General features: G+C 41.0%; 1 protein-coding gene across 1 annotated transcript; it reads left to right on the forward strand.

Annotated features, from left to right (window-relative positions):
* The first annotated feature begins 696 nt into the window (after nt 1–696).
* On the forward strand, nt 697–16,106 carry LOC120537676 (duodenase-1-like). The gene is made up of 5 exons (XM_039766782.1): nt 697–773; nt 1,009–1,168; nt 12,923–13,058; nt 15,393–15,620; nt 15,732–16,106. Exons 1-5 carry the CDS (start codon nt 722–724, stop codon nt 15,909–15,911), a joined length of 756 nt encoding a protein of 251 aa, XP_039622716.1. The 5' UTR covers nt 697–721; the 3' UTR covers nt 15,912–16,106.
* Nucleotides 16,107–20,467: the final 4,361 nt, after the last annotated feature.

Here is a 20,467-nt window from a genome sequence, read left to right on the forward strand (position 1 = left end):
CCTTTATACTGTACCAACATCAATACAGTAAACCTGAATAATGTCTAATGGAGACTGGGACTGCCAAGTCAGAAGCTTATCTTTCTTTTTAATTTTCTTCCTTTTAAAGTCATTTTGGTGTGTGTGTGTGTGTGTGTGTGTGTGTGTGTGTGTGTGTTCAGACCATAGTATTTTACTGTTTAAAGAGCTTCTGCAAAAAGTCACATTTCTCCCTAGGGTCAAATAAAGTTCCGTCTATTACTATTACTGTGAGTAGTCTGAGGGAGACATGCAGGTAAGAACTTTATTGTACTGTGTACACGACAGCAGCTTTGACCTCTGGCCATAAACCTTGGAGTATCACAGCACGGCTTCCTAAAAATAAGCATAACATTATTTGGGGCAAAACCGCTTGTAGTAGCAGAACAAGATGTGCCTCTTATTTTTTCCAATCTGCGTGGCTACATTACCCTAATCAAACATTTAGATAGCCTCCTCTTTTAATAATGGCCATGTCAGAGACTCTGCTTTCACTCAGCATTCATCATTAATGACATTGAAGTTGACAAAAAGTTAACTTCTAGTAGTTTGTGTGAAAAAAAATATCAGTCTCCTCCCTATCCAAGGCGCTGTTTCAGCAGTGTGGTTTGTGGTCTACAAACACCCAACCCCATCCCCATATCACTTCTATAAAACTGAGATCCGAGGAGGCTTCTTTTCAGAGAGAATCACAAGTGGAGCCATGCTAGGAATGCACTGGAGTGCCATCATCATTGTCTGCCTTGGACTGGCAGGTAAACTAAAATGAGATATGCTACTGTGTATTGACAGATTTCTGTTCTTTTTATGAAACCTAAGAGCAGTTTTATTTTCAGCGAAAGCCTTCTAAATTATTTAAAATTGGTCCGATAAATGTCTCTTTATTCATGATTCTCTCTCCTTGCAGAGGATTCATTGACCATATTTGTTACAATGGCAGAGAGTTTCAGCTTCTCATACGCATTTACTTGTCTTCCTCTCTCTTGTCAGGTGTCTTTGGAGAGAAGATCATTGATGGGAGAGAAGCTGCACCCCACAGCCGACCTTACATGGCCTTCTTGGATGTAAGTTCAAAATTTTACAAGTACATCTGTGGCGGGTCCCTCATTCGCCCAGATGTCATCCTGACAGCAGCTCACTGCAAAGGAAAGTAAGTGTTTTACTCCTGCATGTACATTATATATGTGTGCCATGACACCTCAGCTGTGAGAGTGAACAAATGTATATTATAATATGAGACCTAAAGTTAAGAATACAATGAAATGATTTAAAAAGGGAAGGAAATTAGAAACAGCAATGTGTCAATGACTGACTCTTTAAGTAAACTGGGAAGGACCTGACATCTTAAAAGTAAATAGACACAAAAATGACTTGGAGCACAAGTTGAAAGAACAGAGTAGTGGGACCTTCACTTGTCAAATAGCTAGTAAATATCTGCAGTTTGGTTTTTTGCTCCTATTAACAAAAGATTAACTTATATGTTTGCTTAAGTTAATAAATCTGAGCTAGTCAGCAAAACAGAAGCTTCTATACACATTTTTAATTCATTATGGTTATGCCAATGCCACTGGGATAGGCTTCAGCCCCATCACTCCAAATCTGTTTAAATCAGTGTGATTATTATTTACTGGACCACTTTACGTTATGCTTCATCCACTTTTTCTAGTGAAGATACTGATGGCATCATGCCAGTTTGGAAAAGACCATGTGTCCCTGTCCCAAACAAAACTCTCCTCGTAATTGTAGGGATGTTTCAAGTGAGAGGTTTCATGAGTGTTCAGGTTTTAACTATAATGGGCCTTTACTAGATGACTAGGTACAGTTCCAACCCAAATTGTATCAAATGGTAATTAGTAACAAATGGTAGTTAGTCATGCATGTTTAAACTCTTGACCCCGTCCTGAGCCATGAGCTGATCAAATGTTCACTAGAACCTTATTCTAGCAAGTTGTACTTCCTATCATACATTTTACAGCTCGTGTTTACAGAACAGAATGAACATGTAGGAAAGTCAAAAAGTTCACCCATGTAGTTTACAGTTTCTTTTCCCTTCACAATCTGGTACACTGTTTCCAAAACTGTTGTTTCTATAGGACTCTTTGGTCAATGACCTACCATCCACCGCATGAGGCAGCGGCTCCTTTTCCACTTTTTTTCCAGCAGATGACCATGACCTCAGATTAAAAGAGGTTCATTCTTATTTTGACTGTCAGTGGATAACCATTGCAGTATGCAAGAGGAATGACAGTGTTTTGTGGCCAAACATCTTCTCAATGTAGAAGAGATTCAATCCTTGGGTTTAAACCTTTGTCAGGTGACAAATTGCAAGGGTGGTGAAATTATACATGAATAGAAAATGGCTTAACACCAACCAAGATGCCCTTCTTACTCCTCAAGTTTGGGCACTAGATGGCAGCAGTGCCTTTAGAGACACAGAGCTCCATAGTGCATTACATATATAACTTACAAGTTAGATGAGAAAATGGTGAAACAATAAAGCATGCCAAATCGGAGTCATCAATCAACAAAGAATTACTCTTTTATTAATTTTGATTATGATGATAAACTGTATGGACCCTGCTCACCTTGCATTCAGCTTTCCAGTATAATTGTATTTAGATTATTTTTATTGTTCTGGAATACTTCAAGATTTTTGCTTTTGATTATAAAATGTCTAGTTTTTTGCTTCACAGGGCACATTTTCACACATACTCACATCCACTCACAACAAATATATGCATATACATATTGTAGTGATGGGTGGCACTAATGTCCCAGGAGGCTTGGTGGCTTTGCACCTAAAATTTGACTGTTAATTTTAATTTCTTTCATATTGGGTTTTAAAAAGTTGTGTTTAATGTTGCTTTATAGGTTTTGGTAATGGGAGTGTTTTCATTGAAGTTTAAAGTGGGGGTTTGAGTTTGCCCACCACCACTGATTGATGCTGTCTGGTGTATGAGTCCAGGGACCGGGACTAAAGAATGTGGGTGTAATTTGAATATTTCCGCTTGTAGTGATTGCCCAGTATTAAGAAAAGTGTATAAATAGAATAAATAAATTATATATATATATATATATATATATATATATATACATACTAGACATTAAGCCTGTTACAATAACGGGTGCTAGAACAGTAGTGCATAAACATTAGTAGGAACAGTCTATATTAAATGGCAAGGACCTTGACCTCATTCTGTTTCTTGTCTTAATTTTTTTTTTTGTCAAAAATATTTTTTCAAGAAGCCTAAAGTAAAATAATAATAAAAAAAAATAGAAACGTATATGACAATACAGTAAGTATAATTAATATTGCCTTAGTGTAAACAATTTGTAAGACACAATATCTGAAGAAGATATTTAGGTAAAATTTTCAATTTTTTTACCTCATGAAATTTTTCTGTACAATTTCATTATAGACAACATTTCTTGTAAATATTCTGTCTGAGTTTGCCTTGTTCAGGACCATCTACAACCTTGACAACAACATCTGGAAAACTTCTAACTCTTGATAAAGCAACATATAACTGACAGTGGCTGAGTACTGGTTCTGGCAAATAAATGGCAACCTTTTCTAAGGTTTGCTCTTCTGAGTCTTTCTCTTTTAGCATTTTTCTGACGCTCATTTTCTTTTTCTTCAATCGATCTATTTGCTCGTATTTTTCTTTGTCTTTCAGCCTTTCTTTTGTTGATGTTTACTTCTCGAGCTGACTGTTCTTCCAGGAGATGTTGCTTATATAGGATTTGATTGTCTGTGTCTTTTGTCCTACTTGACGTGCCCTTTTTTTGGGTGGCATGTTGTTAGTAGATACGTCCGTAATATTTTCTCCTACAGTAATACTGGCTTGTATGTGGCTGTAATATGCATCCTTTAATATGTCTTTAATTGTCTCTCGCAATAATACTGGTTTGTATTTTCATAAAATGCCTGTAATTTTCTCTGACAGTAATACTGGCTTTGATGTCCGTAATATGACTTTAATTTTCTGTCACAACAGTGGGCAATCAGCAGAGTGTCCCCAGCAATGCTGCTTATAATCGTGCCTGTGGCGTCTCCCCAGCAAGTACTGTGCAGTTCCCCAGCAAGTATTTTAATATGTGGGGGCGTGCAAATGATTATTTTGTGTGGCGTCTCCCCAACAACGGATTTTATGTGCGCTGCTGCGACTACCCTATCAGCAATCTCCCCGGCTTCCAGTGTGTGTGCGTCCACGTGCCGAGCGCATGGGCGGGGGCTCGGTACAATGTGCGGCTTGGCCCGCGCATGCGTACTTCACCAGAAGACACACACACACGGACACTTGGACGCACACAGGGGTTTTATTAAAGAGGATATATATATACTGTATATATATATATAGTACAAGATTAGTCCAGCTACAGTCAGACACACAGACCAACAATGTCCAAAACACACACGTTTATTATTCTTTGCCACAGCAAAATGCACAAACCCCAATAAAGCTCAGTCCATTCTTCTTTTTTCTGACCTCCTCTGTCTTCTTCCTCCCGACTCCGGCTTGCTTGCTTGCTTGAGTGAGGCAGCCTCTTTTATACCACACTCGGAAGTGCTCCAGGTACTCCTCAATTAAGTTCCGGCAGCACTTCCGGGTGTGGTGGAAGTGCTGTATGGGAATCCGCCTGTTATTCTGGTAGCACTACTGGGAGTTGGCGGAAGTGCTGCAGACCACGGCTCCGGAACTGTCCAGGTGCCCCCAGGTGGTGGCCAAGAGCCTGTGCAGGGCCTCGATGTAAACCAGGTGGGCTGCTGGTTATATTTCCACTCCTCCCGTCCTCTCCTCAAAAGGACTTCCTGCGGGGCAAGGTCCCTGGCTGTCTATCACTATATATATATATATATATATATATATATATATATATATATATATATATATATATATATATAGTGGCAGTAGGGGGCGCTAGTACTCCCTTGAACCCTCAGGTACAACTCCAGACACCAGGTAAAAGTCCAAGACTCCTTATTTTGGTTCACAGTGCAGCAAGCACCTTCCACACTACTCATAAACTCGCTAATTCCCACACAGTACACTAATCACTCCTCCACGCCCAGACACTTTGCTCCTCTCCGTCCCAGCATAGCTCGTCGTCTGGAGTGAGGCACCGCCCTTTTATAGCCCCTGACCCGGAGGTGTTTCTGTCCCAACAGTCCACAGTTCCTTATTCCTTCCGGGTCAGGGCAATCAGTCTTTTACTTCAACCCGGGAACACGTCGTTCCTTCCCGTCACATGACCGTGACGTACTCAAGGGTCATAAGGCACAAAAGAGCCCATAAGCCCTCCCACAGCGACTCCTGGTGGCCCCCAAGGTATCCAGCAGTGCTGTGTAAAAACATTACATAGTCCATAAGGCCCTGCTGGAACTCGGGGCACGATCCTGCTGTCAGGAGAGCTCGGGGGTGAGGGCCGAGCACGAAGCCGGCAGTCCGCCACTATATATATATATATATATATATATATATATAGGAGTGCTGGGGGAGTGCTGCCCCTCATTTAACCCAGAAAAACTGAGGGGAAAGTAGCCAAAATAAATAGCATGCAAGGGTGCTAAAATAGTTAAAGAAAGCTGATCTTTTGAGTGTTCTGTCTCAGTTGCTGGTAGTTATCAAACTGACTGCCTCCCTCCTGTCCTGGCTGGTCTTGTTGTCTTGATTCCCGGAAAGGTCAGGTCCAAATGACATGGAACTGGAAGTGATGTTACTCACCTTCCATTCGAGGTTCCCCTGAACTGCAGATGAAAAGAGAGATTGTGTTAACAAGAACGCACCCTCTCAGCCTGGGGTCATAATGCTTTACCTGTTTAGAGCCTCCTTTTGCAAATATAACAGCCTCTAGACGCCTCCTATAGCCTTTGATGAGTGTCTGGATTCTGGATGGAGGTATTTTTGACTATTCTTCCATACAAAATCTCTCCAGTTCAGTTAAATTCATGGACAGCCTGTTCCAATAATCCCATAGATTTTTGATGATATTCAAGTCAGGGGAATGTGACGGCCATTCCAGAACATTGTACCTCTCCCTCTGCGTGAATACCTTTGTAGATTTCGAACTGTGTTTTGGGTCATTGTCTTGTTGAAATATCCAACCCCTGCATAACTTCAACTTTGTGACTGATGCATGAACATTCTCCTGAAGAATTTGTTGATATTGGGTTGCATTCATCTGACCCTCGACTTTAACAAGTGCCCTTTCCCCGAACTAGCCACACAGCCCTCCTCCAAAGTTGGTAACAGGTGGTTTTCTTGGAATGCAGTGTGCTTTTTGTTATGAATAACTCAATTTTTGTCTCATCAGTCCAAAGCACTTTGTTCCAAAATGAATCTGGCTTGTCTAAATGAGCATTTGCATACAACAAGCGACTCTGTTTGTGGCGTGAGTGCAGAAAGGGCTTCTTTCTCATCACCCTGCCATACAGATGTTCTTCGTGCAAATTGCGCTGAATTGTAGAACGATGTACAGATACACCATCTGCAGCGAGATGTTCTTGCAGGTTTTTGGAGGTGATCGGTGGGTTGTCTGTAACCATTCTCACAATCCTGCGCATATGCCGCTCCTTTATTTTTCTGGGCCTGATAGACCTGCTGGGTTTAACAGCAACTGTGCCTGTGGCCTTCCATTTCCTGATTCCATTCCTTACAGTTGAAACTGACAGTTTAAACCTCTCAGATAGCTTTTTGTAGCCTTCCCCTAAACCATGAGACTGAACAATCTTTGTTTTCAGATCTTTTGAGAGTTGCTTTGAGGATCACATGCTGTCTGTCACTCTTCAGAGGAGAGTCAAAGGGAAGCACAACTTGCAATTGACCACCTTAAATACCTTTTACCACTCGTGATTGGACACACCTGTCTATAAGGTTCAAGGCTTAACGAGCTAATCCAACCAATCTGGTGTTACAAGTAATCAGCATTGAGCAGTGACAGGCATTCACATCAGCAAAATTACAAGGGGACCCACATTTTTGCACAGCCAGTTTTTCACATTTGTTTTAACTTCCTACAACTAAATACTGCTGCACTAAAAACTTTGTTCGGAAAACACCCCAGTACTCAGATGTTCCTAGGAAATGAAAGACATAACACTGTAATCTTTTTGTTGAAAGAATAAATTATTACCTAGGCTGAGAGGGATTCCCAAACTTTTTTATATGACTGTATATGTAAACGAGGTTCACTTATTCATTCCCTCACACATGCATTTGCACAAACACTATTTCAAATATATCAATATTTTAGGGGTTAACCCCCTCCACAATAGAGAAACTAAATACCCCAAAATAGATTTGATGGAAATTTGGTGACATTATAGCAAAAAGAATATTAGCCAACAAACCTGTGTTTTTCTATTTGTTGATATTATGTGGGCTATTCTTAGGTATCTAAAAGCCTAAGTGTAAGGAAGAAAAGTTTGGCGAAGCTCAACGAGGACATGCTTAGCAAGTCTAGCTTGGGTTGGCTCCTTCTTACTCACCATTACAAGTGTATGAAATAAATACAAATTCAATGGCGATTGGGGAGGTATTGTTGCCCCACTTGGATCATTGATCTTGCTTACTTACAGGACAAAATCTTTGAACAATGTGCTGATTGATGGTAGCCTACGTGGTCAACTCCATGCAATATTGTGGAGAACTGGTTGTTCCTTTGAAAGTCGGACCATAATGTCCTGATGTGCATTGGTTTACAAAGCAGAAACAGAGAAGTGCCATTAAAGCATAAAGACCCACTTAAAGCCATAGGTACAACACAAATCATGAGCAATGGCATGCCATGACTCAGTAAAGGGGTATAGAAGAGGTAGACATTGTACATAGTTGACCATTTAATTTTATTTTCACCTGTTCTTTCGCATACAATACTTAAAATGTGCAATTTTATGCATGGACCACAAAAATGTGCTGCCTGTAAACCTCAATGCTGTATGTAATAAGAAGAAGTAAATCACAATTCAGTGTATACTGCTTTTGGTCTAAACCCTGTAAAACTTTGTAATAGTACAAGATTACAGATCAAAGCATTAAATTCAAATCTGATTGAAGCTACCAATTTTACAAGTTGTTCTACAAGCAAAATTATATGTACCCAAAAATTCCTATTGTCCTACTATCTCCTTCTTAATTCCTAATGCCTATGTCGTACTAATTACAAGATTCGATTCAAAAGATTATTTTCCTGTAAAATTGTGTTTTCCAACATAAGTCATGGGCAGTCACTAGGAAAAGCAAGAACCGATCAACATCATGGATATTTTACTAATGGACAATTGCATCTAGCATATTCTAGACCTTTTCTATGCCATGCACCCTTAGAAAATGTCTGATTTATGTTTGCACCCCCTACAAAAGTAATATCACATCTGAAGATGAAAAAGTTAAATTTCTCATTTTTGAACAACAAATTGAATCACATACAGTACTGCAGGAGAAAATAACTCAGTGTGTACAATTTAAATATAAATCGAGCAATTTACCTTTATAAATATCAAAAATCTTATAAATGTATCTTTGTGAAAATTAGACACATTTGATTGACAGCCCGGGTGTTGGGGTATCCTGTGAAGCATTAAGTGCCATGGGAAAATGACAAAAAATCGATGATTGAGGGGTTTGAGGGATTGGAGACCACCATGACATAACGGGTGCCGGTGAACCACTAAGCAATGAAACACAATCAGCCATCTTTGTTTCCTGCTAACCTCTGCATTGCAGTTGAAAAGCAGATGTGCCACACATTTAAAATTGCTGCCATACTACCAGGACACTGCAAGACACTTAAACACTACAAGACAACAATTGCACCAGGATGAAGTCAAACAACACACCTCACTCACTTTTGGTGAGTTGCGACGCAGCCATCCTCTATGTCATACCCCCTGAAATGCCATCTCATACCTTCAGGTTGGGAACTCCTGTTCTAGAGTAAACAGCCTCAGTGAACTAATAATGTAAGCCTCTGGTGTAAAAAAAAAAAAAAAATTTTAATAATTTGGATAGATCCAGTTGATAGACTGATGGCACCATAGCGGAGGATCATTGTCTTGGGAAAATTTCCTGGGCTAAGCTGGTTAACAGAGCTACTATATATACAGTATATATTGCACTCAATTAACTTTATTAAAATTGTCAGTGAAGACAGCTCATATGACTGACAGTAAAGTCTTATGTCTTACACATTACTTTTAGAAGAATTTGAGAGTTTTATTGTATTTACCAACCTGTACGTAAAACTCAGAAAAGCAACAGCTGTGCCTTCACACGACTCCATCTTAATGTGTCAGTTTCTCTTCTTGGTATCCCGCTGAAGCATTTGGTTCCACTCAAACTTTGCCAAACTACTCTTTCTGTTAATGGAATAACATAACAGAGGGACTGAGGGCCACAGGAGTAAACAATAGGTGTTTTGTTTTCAGGAACAAATGAGTTCATGTATGATGTAGGCACAGGGCCACTTGAGGTCCTTCACCACTTTCTGGTGTTGTGTTCCCACTGCACAAGAGTAACTGTAACCTTTATGCAAAATGTGTGACATGCACAGAAGAGTGATGTGGTGTAAAGCGGTGGTTCTCAACCTGGCCCCCCTAGGGTGGCGCGAAGTAACAAAAAGGGGGGCGCAAAGATGTGAAAAAAAGAAAACAAAAATCAAAAATATGAAAAAACATCTGTTGAAACCAAAACAAATTAACGTAAACTACATTCTGATACTAGAACAATAAATACAGAGTTACATAAATGTCGATAAATGTTAAGTAGGTATAATAAAATATGCATCTACATTTCAAAAAAATGTTGGGGGCGGGCGCGATTAAAACTGTTATGAAAACTCGGGTCGCAAGTACTTAAAGGTTGAGAAACGCTGGTGTAAAGTGAGGCACGTTTAGTAGTTCACCTGGGACTTATTGCTCTGATGCGGTGCATTCCGTACAGGGAGTTATGAAAAGTGATGTGGTGTAAATCATGGCATGATCTGGAGTTCATGGGTGATATTGCTTTGATGTGGTGCATGGCGAGGCGCACCATGGAGGCGGCTATGAAGAGAGATGTGGTACGAAATTCAGAGCAATTGGGAGTTCACAGGGGAGATTACTGCTTTGATGTGGAGCATAGCATGGCGCACCACTGAGAAGGCCATGAAGAGTAATGCGGTATGAAGTGCCAAGCAGTCCGGTGATTATTGCTTTGATGTGGAGCATGGCACAGCACAAGACACAAAAGTCTATGAAGAGTGATGTGGTGCGAAGTGTGGTGCTCCATCTTCACCGATAACACTTCAAAGTCCATACTACTAACACGTTTGTATGATGGCACTGATGCTTGTAGTCAACCAATCTGCACCATTCATCAACTATGCCCCACCTATGATTGTTGCTGGTTGAATAAAAAGTACATACCCTGGAGTAGGAGCTAAAACAGTAACAGGAACTACCTACCATAAACTACAAATGGCCAAAGTTCCTGTGGTGGGAATGCCACAAAAGTTCCTGAGCTTCTAAAAAGTTCCTGGTTCTTGAAAAATGTTCCTGTGGCAGGAGATTGCTTAATAACCAGCACAGCAGCAGACCTTCTTATTTGACTTTCTTTTACACAATTAAGGATTTCAGCACACATTTAGGACAAACTCAGATCCTGAGGGGTCTGCAGTGGCTGTATGTTTTTGTCTCTGCTGTTTTATTACTTACAAGTTACAGCAACTCTCATTACCTACTTCTTTTGTCTAATTTTAATTTAATTTTTAAGATTCTGAACACTTAATCTGCTTCGTGTATTACATAACCCTCCCAAAGCTTAATGTCAACTCTCCATCTTGGTAAAAGAACTGTTACAACTTTGTTAATGACAATCATGACCCTACACACATATGAATTCATAACTATTGAGATTCATTTCAGTTTTAGCCCTTTCCATGTGTAAAAATGCACTGTATGGGCGCCGACCTGACATAGACTGACACCGTGAGGCACACGTAAAATAAATAAACTTTTTATTTTCTTCACCTGTGGGCACGTCTTCCCCGTGTCCCACAGGCACAACACAGTCCCGAAAGACACACCAAACAAAACACCACCACAAAAACGCTCTTCTTTTCCTCCACTCCTCTTGGCAGCTTCGTCTCCCTCCTCCCGACTCTGGCTCTTTGAGTGGTGGCTGCAGGCTCCTCTTATAGCCCATCCGGAAGTGCTTCAGGTGGTAATTAGGCTGCAGGTGTGGCTGCATCACAGCCCAGATGGGCTCATTAAGTCGTTCAGCTCCCCCTGGCGGTGGCCACGGAGCCCAAAAGGCATGAGCTCCGATTGTTCCACGATTGTGGCCCCGATACTGCCCAGGGGGGCTACCTCCAAGTGTTCCGGAGAACATAATGAGCTTCCCATGGCAGCTTCCCCGCATTCAGTGCCAAAGGGGTGTCCCGGCCGGGCATCGGCCCCGGTTATCCATCACACATGCTATCTTATGTATGTAGTGCTGTGTGGTTTTGTTTTTGACTGTTATTATATTTTACTTGATCATATGCTTAAGTGCAGTACTCAGCAAATCTTTTCAGATTTATACACTATACTGTGTGGACAGTAGGTGTCACACCAGCTCTCCAAACCTCGCATAAACAGGCATGGACACAGGCAAAGAGTCTTTTATTTTGGGAAAACTCTTCTTTTGTAAGGGTTTCCCACCACCTCAGCCCCAAGTACAGCAAACACAATGCAGCACACTCTTTGTCTTTTTCTCTCTCTGTCTCTCACTGTCTCCTCCTCTCCTCTCACAAGCTTCATTGTCCTTCTCACGACTCTGGCTCCATGATGTGAGACAGGCAGCTCCTTTTATTTTAGCCATCCTGGAAGTGCTCCCAATGTCAGCACTTCCTGGTGAGCCGGAAACCCCATGATGTAGGGACGTCCCAATCCTTCAGCTCCCCTTGGTTGGTCTCCACGGGACCCAACAGGGCTGTCCTTTGGGACTACAATACCAGGCATGCCCTTCGGACACCCATGTGGGAATCTGAGCCTGGGGTCCTGCAATGTAGTGTCCTGGGGGAGATAAAGCCCTGTGTAAGCTGTCTGCCCCTGTCCTTCCATCCTGATAGTGTCCTGGCCGGGTAAGGATGCCGGTCATCCTTTACACTATCATTTGTTCAGTTTGTGAAATAAATTGTGTTTGGTCTTATTTTGTTGATATTCTGTACTGTACTAACTTATACTGTGTGCATTAGGATTCTCTTATTCGTTTAATCCCTCAATTCCTTATTCTGTATTTATTACCCTGCTTTAGTGGATATGACTGCACAGGATGTGCCGAGGCCCAATATTGTTTGGTTGTTTCTATTTCTGGACAAAAATAAGCTGCATAAAGTTAACTTAGGCTGTAAGTATGGCCCATTCTCTAAATTTTGTACATGTATGAGTATGTTGCAAAGATCAGAAAATCATTGATTGATCAGGTTCTAATAGAAACAAATTCCTGTAGCTCTCTACTTGGAATTTAAGGAAATCTTTACAGGTTCCACGTGTTTGTCCTTTGGAAGTCTGTTTGGCTTTACGGTTGGCTTATTCTACTTTTCTGGAGTATATTCAATCAGATTCGCTCAGCTGTTTGTGAGTGTCAGACTGTGCCTGTGATACCCATGGGCACTGTAAAACCTAAACTTCCCAGTCACATCAACACTATCCCTAAGAACAGCTTTACCATTGAATAGTCTCGTTTGCAATTTGTCTGAGATTTATTCATTCTGTTTGTTTTTGTTCATTCTAATGTCCTGTCTTTCTTCTTTTTTTGGTACCCTCTGGTTTGGTTGCTTATGACAGTTGGAAGACTCACAAACAGTCACTTTATTATTGAAATCTTAATCACTGTCCCTATACTCACTCCTGACTCATCTGCTGTTTGTTTCTGACCCACAGGAGCATCACTGTGATTTTGGGGGCTCACTACCCCTCTCAAAATGAGAAATCCAAACAGGTAATACCAGTGCAGGAAATGATCCCTCATGAAGAATATGACGATGAGACCTTCAAAAATGACATCATGCTTCTGAAGGTACAGACCAGGCAAAGACCAATTCCATAGCTTCAGATTTCCTTCATACTTTCTAAAAATTCAAGTTTTTGAATATATTTTGACTTTTCTGTCTTGATAGAGCATTAAGACCCTGGTTGGGCTTGATCACTAGTGTAAACGTCTTTGAGTTTTAAACATGTATTCCTATAAAAGACACTCTATACAACTCAACAAGAAAAATTACTTCCAAGTCATTATGCTTACATATTAGAATGTCATATTTTATTTGCCAAAACATTAAACTTTCATCATCAGTGATGGCTCTGAGGCAAGAGATCCGCACTGCCAATCGGAAGGTTGCCGGTTCAAATCCCGCAAATGCCAAAAGGGACTCTGCTCTGTTAAGCCCTTGAGCAAGGCCCTTAACCTGCTATCACTGAGTGCTTTGAGTAGTGAGAAAAGTGCTATATAAATATAAAGAATTATTATTATCTAAATACCAAATCCACATTGTAGTATAGCGGGTCCACGGCTTCTGAAAAAAGTCAGGTTTTTTAAATCCGTATAGCCGTGTCGTTCTCCGTGGGCGCGATTGCACAACTGCGGGGAGTTAATGGGGTGATTGGAGCGAGCACGTGAGGGTGCGGTCACTCTTGTTTGCCTCATTGGCTTCCTGCGGTGTGTAATTAAGACGCTGTGCCCACGGAGGCAGAGAGAGAAGGATAAATCAGGAATCGTGGAAAAAAAAAGATAAATCGGGGAAAGAAATGGAAGGAGGGAGAACGATGTGAGAAGGAGGTTAAAGTACGGCAATGGCAGTCTAGGCTGGATGATCTGGCCACCTTGAGAGAGAGAGAGAGAGAGAGAGAGAGAGAGAGAGAGAGAGACAGACAGAACGAGCGGGGGCCCCGCGAAGGAGCGTTAGATGGAGGCGCTCTAGGGGGCTAGTTCGCCCCACTGACAACTAGCGAGTGGGGTGAGCAGGAGAGGTGTCATCCCGCTGGATCTGAGGAGCGACTACGGGTGCGCGAAAGATCACGGGAGGAGAGCCAGCCTCGTGGGTCTGGCAGTGACATCCTGATGGAGTCGGAGACGGAGGGAGGTTGACAGAAGAGCTCGTGACTGTTGGATCTCCGCGGCTGCAAGTAATGATGAGCCGGGGGGAGAGTGATGGAGGTGGGCCAGAGAACAAGAAGGGTGTGAGAGACTGCGTTTTTAACCTCTACATTTTTTACCTCAGATTTTAAAGGATTTATTATTTGTTGATGGTTTTAACCCCACTGGACACTTGATTTTTATGGATTTATTTATTGAACTTTGACGCTGCACTTTTGCACTTTTTGTTTTTGAATAAAGCACTTTATGGAATATCCCCTGGCCTTGAGAGATTTGTCCCTATGTGTCAGCTCATCTCGGTGATATCGACGGTGTTGGGTTCAAGGGCTCCTGAACAGCAATAGGGGGATGGAGTCGAACCCGCATCGTCACACACATGGAGGTCTTTTTGAAACGGCTCAATTAGGCGTTCACTTGTCCATAGGGCCACGTGATGTCTCGATACAGAAGGTGTCCGCATGCTCCTACTTCAAAGCCAAAGTCAAAGTGAACTTTATTGTCATCTCAATCGTATACAAGTACACAGATAGACGAAATTGCGAAGCTCAGGGTCCACAGTGTAACAAAATGAAGTGCAAATAATAAATTAAAAATAGAATTAAAATTAAAACACAAACAGGACAAGACATTGTGCAAAGACAAGACAAAGAAGTAGTAGATGTAATATAATAAATAATAGATATGGATAATACAGAAATTATCAGTGTATGAAAATAGTTGTTTAAGACATGTGTAGACAATGACAGGTCAGAATGTTTCACAGCAGGAGGATATCAAGAGTGTCAAAATACTTAAAGGTCAGTATGAGATTTTAAGTTCTTTCCTACATGCACACTCGCCTTTACAGCAAAGTGGCCTGCATGTATAAAAGTTCTGTTTTTAGAGGTGGTTGAGGCCGTGTGGAAGGTCCCAGGGGGCAGCCTGGTGTTAAGGAGTCTGACAGCTTGGGGGTAAAAACTCTCCTGCAGCCTGGCAGATCTGACTTTGATGCTGCAGTATCTTCTCTTGAATGGCAGAAGTGTAAAAAGTCCATGTGAGGGGTGTAAGAGGTCCTGCACAATGCTGCAGGCCTTGCGGACCCTGCATTTGTAAAATATGTCCTGTATAATTTATTAATAATAATAATACTTCTAAGCTGAGACAAACTCCATGTCCTTTCATTCCATTCTCACCCAGTGGTCACACTTTTATACTTGTGGTCCTAGTGGTCTAACATCAGTCCAATTTCATCATGTGTCTTCTTTTAAATTTATATAGCTGAAGTACAACGCTACAATCACTAAAGAAGTGAAAACAATCAGCCTTCCTCACAAAAACCAGTACTTTGAAGCTGGCACCACCTGCTGGGTGGCAGGGTGGGGACTTAATGTTACTGATGGGCCAGAGAGCGATGTGCTGAGAGAGGTGAAGGTGAAGATCCAGAGTCACTGTGATTCTTCCTCACAGATCTGTGCAAGAGGCACTGGCAGGAAGGGGACCTGTACAGTAAGTTAAGAGCATTTTGCTCTTTTCTAAAGAGCAGGCGACAAAGGTTGATTTCCTTTAATATATTGCTTGATTTCCTTGCAAATTACAAGTCAGTCTGTTTTATTTCAGGGAGATTCAGGAGGCCCACTAGTCTGCCAAGGACAAGGCAAAATCCGTACTGCCGCAGGAATTGTGTCTTATGCCAATAGTGAAAGCTGTGAAGAACCTGATCGGAGTAATGTGTACGTCAAGGTGTCTGCATATCTCAAATGGATTAAAAGTAAAATCAGTGATCGCTCTTCTGCTTGATGTCTCTTCCAGAAGCAGGATGAGAAGGCCACGTCTGCATCCAGCCAGTGGGGGTCTTGAGCAACAATCTTATTTCACTCCCATGCTGGTGCAGAGCTCAGTAACACATAGAATGCTGGATGCTTTGTCCCCTTAAGTAGAACGACCAGCACATGTAACTGCTTATCTGCTTTAATAAAGTCTGCATTGCATTGATGGAGGTGGTGTGTGACTTCAGATTTTTGTTCTGCTGATAGTAAACATCTGATTTAATGGCTCACTGAGCCTTAAGATTCTTGATCTTAATGTCCCTCACACACACTGACTCATAGGACTCACAATTTTAACTTTATGTTTATCTTCCTACCAACCACATTTGGTTCTGATGTTTGCTTTGTGAACAAAGCACAAGCAATCACTATAAAGATTTGGGGAGTCCACCCCTTATACTGTAGGTAATACCAAAAAAAGCAAATAATCATAAAGGACGGAGTCAATATGCAGACTGAGGAGGGAAGGGAAGGCTTAGGATTTTATAGATACTGTAGGTGACAGGAAGAGGCGGGCTTCAGACGGAAATGACATCAGCTGAAGGGCATGATAAAGAAGAGGAAGTGGGAGGAGTCTCAGTTGGCTTTTCCTTCTGGTGGACTGTGAAGGAGGAAGAAGAGGCATTAGTACCACATATCAACCTCCGTTTCTGTACTTTATTCCCAGTTAAGCCCTTAGACTGTCCAGGATGTGCACGTGTGTGACCGCTTATTATGAGACTGCTCTTGGATTAGGGTTTTAGAAGTAGCAGGGCTTCTCTTGAATGATAAAGAGCCTCAATGAATTTTAAACTGGAGTTAAGTTCAGGGGCTTTATTACACAGATACACATAAATAGGAATTGTCCACCTTTCCTTTCCAATGTGGAAAGTCAAAGCATTTTGTGAATGAAACCACAACAGGCTGATTGTATAAAGAAAATGGAGGTTGCAGTGGGATTAAGAATACATGTGAAGCACACTGAATACAAATAAAGCAAAAATGCTTTTATGTGCTACATAGTTCAAACTCTTGTCATTATAACACCAGTGAGCATATGGGATGGTCACCAAAGAGAAGAAAATCTTAGGGAAAAGATAGCAGAATTTTTCACAAGGCAGCTTACTTAAGTTCAAGGTTGTGGAAGGTTTAGATCCTAACCTAGCAGCTCCTTGTACAATGAAGGAACTTACATTCTAGGAGGACAAATCCACAATGCAGTCCTCTCTTGCACTAACTTGTAGGACCAATTTAGAACTTCATATCAACATAACATGGAGTCGTGCACCGAGAATAACTCATGTAGATACAGGAAGAATATGGAAAATCTGCTCTGACACTGTCAACACATGGCATTTGAACCCAAGACTCAAAGATCCAATGAGATGACAGCAACAACCACCATTTTTCTTCTCTAATGCTGCTTTCATCACACTATGGAGTTGGGAAGTCAGAAGTCGCAATCACTCTCAATTAGTGACCTCCGCATGTTCATACTACCCAAGCGGGAAATTAAAACAAAGATGCCTCGATGAAAGCTGCTTGTTAAGCAACAGACGCTAACTAATATTTCTATAGTCTGGATCAATGATGAAAGAGATGAGCAATAAAGGTGCAAAAAGTACGTTGTCATGTCTTAAAAAGATTTTATGCTCTAGGATGAAAAGTACTATTTCAGCTTGTAAGCTACAATTAAAAACTGCACAAAGCAACCATTGAGCTCAAAGTACAAACAGTAGTGTCCTGACTTGGCAGGAAAACAGATAACTAGTTTCTAGAGTAAACCAGGAGATGCATGCAAAAGGCAAAACAAAAGAAAATAAAAATTAAACAATGCAACTGAAACCCAGATGAGAGGCATAAATCGAGGTCAAATAACAGGCAAAAAGTGAAAACCAGGCAAGACAAGAAAAATAATCACACAAGAAGTCAAAATATAAAGTAAGGTTTTTATCTGCAGATTGGATAAGGCTCTGCGCAAAAGGCGGACCTGTTATCCCGTCTATTGATTAATGCAAGGTCACGACCCCGGAGACCACACCCCCAGAAATGTGGCACATGACCCTGACAACAGTTCACAAAATGGCATGTATCAAGCTAACATAATTTCATTTGCTACTGTTTATTCTGGTAATGTTAACGTTTATCTTCAGAATATTCAGAATTATGGATTGAGGTGACTCATTTAAAGTAAATTCTTCTCAGAAACAAATTAAACCCATAAAGTGTTACTGTACTTCTTGATTGCGGTGTACGTCGCCATTTTGGATTGACGTCACAATCTACACTCGGATGAACTCAGACTTCAGAGACCAGGCGTTTTCTTTCCATGTTCAGAGTCAGAGATCAGAAATTACAAGTTCCACGTTTTACTTGAATGCAGCATAAGACTCCTGAGTGTGACGGATGGGGGTAATAAAAAAAAAATTACAAAGCTTAGTCTTGTAATCTACATTTCTACAGATCCCTTAATTAGGCTAGGAGGCCAATTAAAAACTGAAGTTGGTTGGAACAAAAACCTTCAGCCACTGTGTGTCCCCAGGGAGTTGTTGATCTTGGGTGTGTTTTCTGAATGCTTTGTAATGCTAAGTATCTAAGTCCGTTTGCCAATTAATGAGCTTTTCCCAAAGCCCTTCATTACTAAAGTAGCAATTTATCTCATTCGTCAATTAACAAGTGAACCAACCCGCTCGTTATTTTTAACTTCATTCTTTATTTGGACTTTTGCCTGTAATTCAGCCATAGAGACACAGAGGTCACCCTCACAAAAACACACTGTCACTCTTATTTGGACAATGTATTAATAGTAATAATAATAAAATATAAATATGATATTGTAATAAAGGTTATATATTAGAGAAAAGGGGCTCTTTGTAGCTTTGATGAGTTTAATTCATTAAACTCGGTATGTAATCAGTCACATTCTTTAGTCGTAAAGTGAGTCACCAGCAACGTCAATGACAGCAATGCAGAGAATTGTGCAACTCAACCAGAGAAACCAAATCACAGGTCTGAATTCCCTTTTGCGAGCGTACATGACAATCTCACTCATCAACAATTTATAGGTAAATCCAGGATGGCCCTCCTTGGTCTGGTGCAGGACAAGTTGGACAGATGAACACACCAGAATTCTCACTGTGCACCTGCTGTCAGTTCTCTGTTTCCACACCACTGGTGGACTCCTGCATGCTGTTGGTGATGTGGATGGCCTTAGCAAGGCTACTGTGCCCAAATCTGTGTGTGCAGTGACAAGATTACTTTTGTGCCATGTACTCAACAAATCTAAAAGTTGTGGGTTCAAATTACTCTGTTGATGATGTGTAACCATGAGCATGTCACTTCACCTGCCTGTGCTTCAACTGGAAAAACAAATGAAATCTAACCAAGTGAATCTCAAATGTTAATAAGTCGCCTTGGATAAAGGGTCAGACAAATTAGTAACTACTACTACTAATAATAATAAAAATACAACGCCTTCCAGTAAACTAAAACTGGTTTTCATGCCATTGCAGGTATTCTTGGTATAGTAGGTTGTGACCAGTAGGGGGTGTTACAGCACCTCAGTCCCCAGATACAACCACCATGACACAAGCCCCAGTACAGTAAAAAAAAAAGGTTTATTTTCACAAGTAGGTTACAAAAAGCTTTCAAAAATCACAAAACACTCATTTTTTTCCTTCCACTCATCCAGGCAATCTTTGTCAAACACTTCTTTTAGCTTTAACTCGGGAATACTTACAGTGCTAGGACATGGCCCAGTTGAAGTACTTCCAAGTCAAATGGAAGTCCCACAAAGTAGGGATGATGCAGAACCTCCTTGCAGCACCCATGGAACCTAATATGGCTGCCCTATAGGACTACAGTACCCAGTGGGTCTTGTGGGTGTCTGCACAAGTCACCCACAGAAGTTGCCACCTAGCGTGTCGGGGATGCATATAGTCCTACCAAGTTGTGTGCCTTTGTCCTTCCACCATAATGTCCTCATGGCTGGGTATGACAGTGTACCCACTTATGTGCCAAACACCAAAGCACACACGCTGTTGTAGAGCATGGTCAGGGCATGTGGAAGATGCAATTCTGGTGCCTACACAAGTCCTAATCAGACTTTTCTTTCTTTCTTTCTTTCTTACATGTCTGGTATGATAATATTACGTATATTTGACCATTGAAATCCCTGACATTGATGTTTGCATTATTGGCAGTCTGCTTTTCTGACATGGACACTGGGGAGGAGCCCAACAAGGAAGTCCTTTAAATGAATTCATTAAATGTGAAATAATGAAGGTGTTCAGGACAAACTCGCAAAACTTATTCTTTACCTACGTTGTATCTTATCTCGTTTGTTATTTTCTAAGATCAATCATTTTTGGGAAGTGCACACCTAATTAATTCATTAATCAAATTATTAATGACGCTGAGAATGTAAACATTTTATATGTTTTATCTTAAGTGTGTTCTGTGTAGTTTTAGCTTTTCACCTTTACTAACATTTGAATTTTTTTAGGGCCAAACAAGTGTCTATCCATTTCATTCTGTACTGATAAATTC

This window comes from Polypterus senegalus, chromosome 10, assembly GCF_016835505.1.
Source record: "Polypterus senegalus isolate Bchr_013 chromosome 10, ASM1683550v1, whole genome shotgun sequence".
In the NCBI taxonomy this organism is placed as follows: Eukaryota; Metazoa; Chordata; class Cladistia; order Polypteriformes; family Polypteridae; genus Polypterus; species Polypterus senegalus.